This window comes from Physcomitrium patens, chromosome 26, assembly GCF_059467195.1.
Source record: "Physcomitrium patens ecotype Gransden chromosome 26, ASM5946719v1, whole genome shotgun sequence".
NCBI lineage: Eukaryota > Viridiplantae > Streptophyta > Bryopsida > Funariales > Funariaceae > Physcomitrium > Physcomitrium patens.
In genome coordinates this window covers 8,086,550-8,096,604 of record NC_143435.1, presented here as the reverse complement: position 1 = coordinate 8,096,604, position 10,055 = coordinate 8,086,550, and the positions used below count along the sequence as shown (strand labels likewise).

General features: G+C 36.6%; 1 protein-coding gene across 1 annotated transcript; it reads right to left on the bottom strand.

The window, feature by feature from the left end:
- Window positions 1-942: 942 nt before the first annotated feature.
- On the bottom strand, window positions 943-3,583 carry LOC112277698 (uncharacterized). Its single transcript, XM_024510324.2, has 4 exons — window positions 3,321-3,583; window positions 1,905-2,112; window positions 1,376-1,465; window positions 943-1,106 (listed from the first exon to the last, which is right to left on the bottom strand). Exons 1-4 carry the CDS (start codon window positions 3,566-3,568, stop codon window positions 1,074-1,076), a joined length of 579 nt encoding a protein of 192 aa, XP_024366092.1. The 5' UTR covers window positions 3,569-3,583; the 3' UTR covers window positions 943-1,073.
- Between the last annotated feature and the right edge of the window lie 6,472 nt (window positions 3,584-10,055).

Genomic DNA, 10,055 nt, shown 5'->3' with positions numbered 1-10,055 from the left:
TATTTTTTAAAATAAAAAAATTATTAACACAATCTAACATACCATACATCTAGCATACTATATGTCCAACATACTATACAAAATGCACATTGTAAAAAGTTTATAAAGACCACGTAATTTTATTGTTTATCAATACTCTATAATGGATCATTCCAAAGAATTTCATGTAAATATAAACAAGTATTTACAGTTATTGTTAACATGCATAGCACTGGGATACAAAGTAGTCAAATCCTTTAGACAGTAAGAGAAGGAATTAAAACAACAAAAATAAAATAAAAAGTATAAAACACAACAAAAGGAACAAAAAAGAAGTGAAAAGATGCTTTTCTATCTAGTCAAACTTAAGAAACATTTTGCCCTACGTCCACAAGTACTTGTAAAAAGAGACTGCAACTAGACATTTTTAGTAATTCTCTTACAATACGGATACTAAAACAAACATTAATCATAGGAACATGGGCCAAATGCCGAACAGTTGTCCACCCTCCTACATTGTTGATATGAACCCTAATCTCTGACATGTTGATGTAAACCCTAACTCATAATTCCTAGTTTCGGAATCATTACATACATGGATGCAGCAAAACAATAAACGTGACACAATTTTAATAAGAATTACTCGAATACCACAGATGGGATCAGGCATCCACAAAAACTATCATCGCAAACTCCGACAAAAAAAAACTTAATGTGTCACAGAGAACAGCAGTATAATGTGCACCACATATCAATCGGGAAAAATATTCTCCTGGGTTTTAAAAAGACAACAAAATAGTCTGCCTGCGGGGTTTTAAAAAGACAAGAAAATAGTCTCCATGCTCCCACACTGCACAATCATGGAGACACAGCGCATTCAAGTAACTCACAAACATAAAACACAGACCACACGGCACACCATTCATACACAAAAGCCAGATCAACAAAACTGATGCAATGCCATTCAAAAAACTACACTACTTTATTCGGCATTTCTACTAAATGCTCCCAAATTTGGACATTGCCTCTACTTTCTGACCCCTCGACGTTAGCCAGAAGCCTCCTGTCTCCACTCCCGCAGCTACATCAACCCCCTACTTCAGCTTTCGGAACAGCTTCGGTGCCGTCTGCAAAACAACATCCACGTCATCGTCCTCAGGCCACTACAGTTCCTCACTTCATCACTTTCACTAACTACGTCCCTCACACCACACACCCACTCATACCCTCGTCGCACCAACTCCGAACTCTCACATATTTCCACCTCGCATTCCTCCCTTGCAAACCCTCAATGCCTCAACGTTCCTCCACCGTCCAACAACTCACATGCCATACTCAATCCTCACAACACCACACCACTTCATCGTTCCCCTCCTCTCAGTTCAGCAACACTTACGCATTTGTCGATGCAACCCCAGTAATCGAAATATTGCCCTGTGCAATGCTTCTGACCCTCTTCATCCTCCTCCACGCGCTTCTCACACGCCTGCCAACCAACCGCCACCAACCATCACCAAATTGCTCGCCATCATCACACTGCCCACCTTTCACATCCCTATTCACACCCATCCCCAGTATGCTCACACCCCTCCACACTCGCTTCACTCGCCCAACTCATTTCCAACTGCATCAACAACTTTCGCCGCCCTCCATCAAACCAACTGCTACTCTCACTCGGGCTTCTCCTAAACCACACCATCCGCCATCCCTTCTTGTCCTCTACTCCACACATTGCACATCCGTGCTGTCACGGCTTTAGCTCCTGTGCCGCATGCGTCCATCATGCACCAAGCCTCCACCGTTCCCGCTTCTAGCACCCGCTGTGGAACTAATGAAAGACCGTCCACGCCCCACTAATACCATACCCCACATCCCTCTCCTCGATCAACACATAAACACACGCACACATGCAGGCAACCACGCACCTGCAACGCCAAAAGCTGCTTCACACACTTCGGTTTGCACGACTCCTCTATTTCCGCCTTTGGGTCCACCACTTCTTCCTCTTCCTCTTCCTCCACTGGGGCCTCTTCCTCTTCTTCTTCCGCTGCTTCCTCCTCGGCAGTTTCTTCCACCTTCTCCTCTGCTACCTCCTCTGGAATCTCCTGAGACTTCTCTTCCACCGCATCGCCCCTGCACAATGCCGTCTCAATCTGCTCAGCTCATACACATCAGCACGGCTGCCAACTTACCGTGGCGTCATCCACCACGCACAACTCTTTGCCCTCACGGACCCACTCCTGCTTACAGTCTGCGTCGCCGCCCACTACCCGAATATTACACCATCACCTCGTCATCCTACCATCCGACACCAAATTCCCTTCACCTCGCATCCACTTACACCTTCACCAACATTCTATCGTGCCACAACCACATCACCACCGTTCGGAACACGGAGACCGTAGTTGCAGAGCCATGCCAGGCGCTCCGTTGCATCCAACCATGTGGTACATCCACCGCGTGACCTCTCGCGCTGTCGTCACTCGTCGAGAAACGGATCAATCCACCACTCCACGTACTTCGCATACCACCCGATGTCCACTTCTACATACGCCTCCGGAAAATGCATACCGGACTACATCCCAGCTCACACAAGCCTCGGAGCGCTTGCACCTACACTACCACGCCTCTCTTACTCTCGCCAACCTCCGATCGCAACTGTGCAACACCTCTGCTTCTCGTTCCGCCAAAACAACTAGACACTTTCTCACACAAGGACGCTGCTCCGCATTCGCACCCTAACCTCGTCAACTAGGTCACTCCAGCTGCCCTCCGAAACCACTCCACCAAGCCCGACTGGCACGAACCCAGCACTGTAGTCAGTGCTACGAGATCCACTCCTGCGCACTGGAAATGCCGCAGTCCGTCGCGATAACCAACTCTAGGGTTCCTCCGCCATCACCACATCCACACTAGAACCCGAGGCACTGCACAAACAACCCACCACGAACGCGATGCAACACTCGGTCCGCGAAACCCCACGCTACACATACGCCTACGCGGTCGCCCACGCACCGTGGATTGCGAGCGCCACACAGGAACACAATCTCCCCCTCGCACCCAACAGTCTCGACATCCCTGCCCTAAAACGGACAAGCCGGCAAGACGACATTCTGGCTCCACAGAGCTCCCGCATCTAGCCGCGCTGCGAACTGGGTGCACGAGCTCCGACTAGAACCGCCACCCTAGAGCCACAACAATCCACCCTTTTCCACCGATTCCAGAGTGCAGGAACGTGCCGAGGCGGGGAGTCCGGAACGAAGCAGCAGAAGCAGTGGCGCAAGATGGGAGGCAAAGTGGGAGGAGCAGAGAAGCGAAGAGAAGGGGAGAGAAGGGCTTACATGATTGATTGGAGAGTGGCAGTAGCAGCGATGGAGAGGAGCGTCACGAGTGCAACGACAACGACGACGAGGAGCACGGGAAGCAGGGGCAGCAAAAACACACTCTGGAATGGGGATGGGCTGCTTGTGATGCGCTCACCGGCGGCATTCTTTCGCTCCCTCGCCGTCGCACGTTCGTTGGCCTTTCGTTGCATCCTATCGTTAATGCCACCTTCCCTAGCTCCTTCGCTAGCTCTTTCTACTTCCATTCCATTGCCTTCTTGTGTGCGTTGGTTCGTCTGTTTATGTGTTTGTTTAGTTCAGCTTCTTTGTCATTGACGTTCATGTGTTGTAGGTTGAAGTTGTTTTTGTTGTTAGTTTTGTACTTTTCAGCCTCATTAATCTCCAGATTGTGTAAAATCTTGTAGTGGTGGTGTATTGTTGGTGTGTTGGTGATTAAGGAGAGCCATTTGGGTTACAAATATGTGCTTATTTAATATTTTTCATGTCAGATAACATATACAATGGTAACATTGGTATATGTGTAGATTAAGTGGAAGTGGTTTTGCAAGTTTTAATTTTATCTTAGACTTATTTAGTTATTTTTATTTAGAGTAGATACATATACAATACATGTATATATAATTTTTATTTTTGAGATTTATTTTTATGTTAATTTAAAGTAAAAAAATCTTATCAAATGTTTTTATACATTTGTTATATTAAGGTAATATTAAGGTAATATTTCAAACTTTCAAATTCAAAGAACTTTTTAGATTATTAAATTCAAACTTTCGAATATTTTTATACAATTATAATATTAAGGTAATATTACAAAATAAGTAAATTTTTTGAAATTTTTAGAAATATATATGTATTTATATTTTATGTATATATATATATATATATATATATATATAATTTTAATACCAACTCCATTGCAATAAAAATAAAAATGAATATAAATTAAATTTATTATTTTTAAATATCTAATATTAAAAAAATCAATAAATATTTTTTATTAATACATATGAAGTTTTTACATTTCAATTTAATTCCAAAGACCAAGTTCTATCAAAGTAAAGCTTGAAAAATCAAAGTCATTGTATCAAAGTTTCAACAAGTGATGAAGAATTATTACAAAAATCTTAGTTAGTTAAGTATGCCAGAAATATATTTATAATCGATAAAATTAAGTGTTGCTTTTAACTCTTCAATTTTTTTTTTTGGAGTGTTTTTTGTGCTTTGCTTAACTATACTTTCTTTCTTGTTGCACTATGTATATTTATCTAATTTCACAACAATTTAAACTAAAGATCATTTTGTACTAAATGGCTGAATATAATTACACCTTTTTGTATTTTTATTTATTTTTGTTGTGATGAATAGGTGGTTTAATCTTTAAAGCCACTTTCTATTATTATTACTTTACTTTGTAGTTCTTTATGTAATTAGATTTAAAAGTTTCTACACCATCATGTGCTTGATGACTTTACATACACATGTTAGATTTATATCTCTATTGATTCTTGATAATTTAGCATTTTTAGAAATTATATCAGTATATCTATATTCTTTTAATGTTTTTGAATATATATTTTGTCTTATTTGATCATTTTATGTTTTCCTTAGACGATTTTTTTTTGGCCTTTTCCTTCATTTTATTTTATTTTATTGCAATTCTAAATTCTTTCTTAGATTGCACTCTATTTTTTAAATTTTTTATTTAACTAATCTTCATATTGAGTAGATCAAAATGATAGTGTGAAGTTAAGTCAATATATATAAAAAAAAAAACATATTTTGAATTTTTTGTTATTGATAAAAATAAGGGTTTGATTAAAACATTATTTTTAAAATTTAATAATAGTATTATTAAGATGCAAGTATTAAATTTTATAAAGCTTATTTTATTAATTTATTTTTGAACTTTTTAAAAATCAATAAATGTGGTTTCAAGCTTAAAAGTCTTCTAGCAAAACAATTTCAATTCCTATTTGAATATAAAAAAACATTTAAATTAGAATTTAGATAATAAGAATATTATATACATTGGTGCATAAACAATATTAATAAGAGCATATTAGAATTGATATGAAAATTTTCAAGAAAGACATGTCACTTATCAAAAAATTAACATGATAGAATGTAATAGTATTAAAATTTTAAAAGATAGTCTTGATACTAGATAATATTATTTAAAATAAAATTTATACTTAATAGCATCTTATATGCATTTATAAAATTTAGTTAGGAAGACATTAATAATAATCAAACAATCACATGGTCTATGTGTCTAAGTATGGAATATTATTGATAGATCAAACAATCTAATAACGTCCTATCATGGATATACACATGTAAGCCAATATTACATGTGTAAATAGGTAGAAGTAAGTAAAAGTAGATAAAAATAAGTTAATTCTATAGTATTTGGTATAGAAGCTTCATAGACACTACTTTGACTTTATAGGTGTCTTTAATTGACTTTTTGAATTAGAAACGTGATCAACAAGTTGGCCATGTGCCATACATGTTGTTAGCTTGAAGACCAAACTAACTATGTAGGCCATACGTAGAAAAACTTGCCTTATAAGTCAAGGCATGTATCATACAAAGTCAACACATATTGGAGGTCCTATAGAACGTCGCCATGTAGCCCATAATTAGATAGTATATATAGAAACAAGTGTGAAGCCCTCTTCACTATTGTCAATTCCTTTCTTGCTTCCAATTTAGTTTCAAAGGTCTCTAGTTTTCTTGTCTTTTGGCAATAGCCATTCCAATTTCTTTCTTAATATATATATATATATCAAATTATTTCTATTTTGTCATCTTTCTTTGAGAGAAGTCTCACTTGTTTGTTTATCTTTATCATGTTCTTGTCCTTGAACGATTGACAAGAGTTCACTTACAATATCAGAGCTTTGTCTAATCTTGGTTAAGAGTGGATTATCCCTTTTTCTTGATAAGACATAAGCATATTAAAAGTTGTGGATTACCCTCTTTTAAACTGATATTATTCTTAGTATTTTCTTTGTTCTCAAGTCCTCTCTTCTATTTGTCTTGAGCAATATTAGACATCTTCTCTTTTTTAAGTGTTATCATGGCAGAACTTACTGAAATGAAGAGTGAAATGGCATAAATGCAAGAACAATTGAAGGAGTTAATGCTTGTGATGCATCAATTCAATTTACCTCTACAAGGAGCAATAAGATTGGCAAGAAGTAGAGATATAGAAATGATTTGAGCTGCTTCAACATCTGCACCAAATCATATTCCTCATCCTATAGTGGAACGTCCTTCCAATGTTACAGAACCAAGAATTACCCTACCCAAGAAGTTTGATGGCACTAGATCAAAGTTTAGAGGATTTATCAATCAAGTACAATTTGTGATTGAACTTCAACCCCAAAGCTATCCAACTCCAAGATCACAAGTTAGATTCATTACTACGCTTCTTTGAGGTTCAACATTATCATGGCATTAGCATTTCTTAAATGATGAGATCCAATATTGGATAATCTAGATGTTTTTTTGGTAGAGTTTCGATCCATGTATGGAGAACATGATGTAATTCGTGTTTCAACCAATAAGATCCGTATTTTATGACAAAGCAATTGATTAATAATGATGTATGCTTTACAATTTTGATAACTTGCAACTGATATCAAGTGGGATGATGCTGCACTTATTAGCCAATTTTTCTATAGATTACAATATGAGATAAAAAAAAATCTAATGATCAACTTACCTGATCCTCAAACATTGCGTCAAGCAATTGACTTTGCTGTGAAGTATAACAATCACCTCTTTGAATTCTGATTTGAGAATCATACAAGTGGACTTCAATGTAACTATAATTCAATAGCAATACCAACATCTCTTCAACACATACATTTGAAAGTAGAGGATATGCAAATTGATGTAGTACGTTTCAAACCTCTTACTTAGCAAGAAAAGACTCGTTGTCATCAAAAAAGATTGTGCTTATATTATGGAGAACCTAAGCACACTACTCAACATTATCCAAAGAAGCAACGCAATCATAAAATGAGGAGTACGACGATCAAATGATAGGCATGTCAAAAAATGAATTTGTCCAGCTATAATAGGGACCGTGCAGCTGGAACCTTGTACAATGTCTAGTGAAGGTCCTATCCTCTCCTTAGAACCCTCTTCATGTTTTATGATAAATGTTATTCTAGGATCTAAACATCTCAAAGTCTTTGCCTTGCTAGATTCATGAGCCTCAGCATGTTTCTTAGATGAAAAATTTACTAAAAGATATAGCTTATTTTTAGTAAAGAAAACTAAACATATTCAAGTAGAAGTCATAAATGGTCGTCCATTGTCTTCAAGAGATGTTACTCATGAAATCTTTCTTATAAAAATAGTAACTAATGGTCATAGTAACTTTATAATATTTAATATCATTAGATCTCCTTCTAATCCAATTATTTTAGATTTATCATGGCTAGAAAAATATAATCCTAAATAGATTGGACTTCTTGTAGTCTTAACTTTGCTGAAAGTATAACTAAGAGTGTAGTTAATCAAGTAAAAAGTTATAAGTCTAGTATAATTGAACCAATATTTGTAGGTGCAAGTGCTTTCTTACATGGTACAAAAGAAGGGTCATCTTGTGTCATTTATGCCACACCTGTTTCTACTGGTGGAAAGACTTCAAGTGGCATTTGAAGCCAATATCAAGATTTTCAAGATGTATTTGAGAAAAAAAATGTGGATACTCTTCTAGAACATCGTTCCTATGGCTGTTCAATTGACCTTCAAGAAAGAGGAAAATCGCCATTTGGACCAATCTACAATTTATCTCAAAATGAGTTGACTGAACTCAAGGAATACATTGAAGAAAATTTGGCTAAGAACTTCATAAACCATTCCAAATTTTTAGCAGGAGCTCTAATTTTATTCATGAAGAAAAAAGATGGATTATTGCGGATGTGTGTTGATTATCGAGGACTCAACAAAATCACTATAAAAAATAGGTATTCACTACTTTTGATATTTGGACTTCTTGATCAGTTGAATCAAGCTAAGATCTATATAAAAATAGATCTATGGGGAGCATACAATTTGGTATGCATCAAAGAAGGAGATGAATGGAAGACTGCACTTCGAACAAGGTATGGACATTTCAAATACAACGTCATGCCTTTTGGACTTACAAATGTACCCACAACAATCTAACATCTAATGAATGATGTCTTTTGGGAGTTTTTAGATGATTTTGTTGTCTGTTACCTAGATGACATCTCAATCTATTATAAGAACCCAGAAAAATATGAACTTCATGTTCACCAAGTATTACAAAAACTAAGAGATGCAAGACTCTATGCCAAGATAGAAAAGTATGTATTTTATACTACTCAAGTCGACTTCTTAAGATACAACATTTCAAATGACGGACTTATGATGGATCCTAAGAAAGTTCAAACTATTATGGATTGGAAGATCTCAAAAACAGTAAGAGTTGTCCAATGCTTTTTGGGATTTGCCAACTACTATTGGATCTTCATCAAAGACTTCTCTCAAGTTGTAGCTCCACTAACACGTTTGACTTACAAAGACAAACTTCAACGGAATCAAGAAGCAGAAGTAACATTTGAAGCTTTGAAGACAGCCTTTGTTTCTGTATCAATCTTGTATTGTGTCAATTTTTCTAAGCCATTTTTTATGGAAACAGACGCATTAGATTTTGCATTGGGTGCCATGTTGTCACAAATGGGAACAAATAATAAACTTCACCTAATAGCTTTTAATTCCAAAAAAATTTCAGCAGTCGAGATCAACTACGAGATCCACGACAAAGGACTTCTTGCAATCGTGGATTCGTTTCAAGAATAGCACCATTATCTATAAGGTACTTTTAGCCATGTCACAGTGTATGTAAATCACAAGAACCTTGAATATATTTTATGTGTGCACGTATTTTGAATCGTCGCTAAGCCCGTTGGAGTATGTCTCCATTAAGATTCGAATTCGAAATCACTTATCGACCAAAAAAACAACAAGGTTTGTCAAATGCATTCTTTAGACAATCTTATCTTGCACCGAAGGAAGAAGATGCTGCTTTTGATCAACAATGGACAATTTTCTTGAAGCTAGAGCATCTTCAACTTCGAGCAATGAAATCAAAACTAACTGTTGATTCAACTTTTATTAAGTAAGTTGAGTCAACTATATCTTCTAATCCTCTTATTCGTGATATTAAAGAAAATTCTTCAAAGTCTCATAATACTTCCAAGTTTGAATTCAAGAAAAATCTACTATATTTTGAGGGGCGCCTATATGTTCTAGAAGGTGAAGCTCAATTACGTGTTCTTCAAGCTCGTCATGGCTTTTCAGCAGCAAGATATTTTAGGTACAATAAAACTTTGGAACTAATATCCAAGGACTTTTGGTGGTCCTAAATGTGAAAAGCAGTTAAAGATTTTGTACAATCTTGTGATATTTACTCGAGATCAAAAACTCCTCATCATTCACATCACGGACTTCTTTAGCAATTATCCATTCCAGAACAACCATAGTCTTCTATTTCCATGGATTTCATCACGAACCTTCCAATCTCAGGTTCTTATGACTCTATATTCATGATAGTGGATCGTTGTACCAAGATGGCATATTTTATACTATGTACAAAATCTATCATAAGTGAAGAAACAGCTAAGCTCTTTCTTGACAATGTCTATCGCTATCATGGATTATCCAAGGATATTATATTAAATAAGAGAA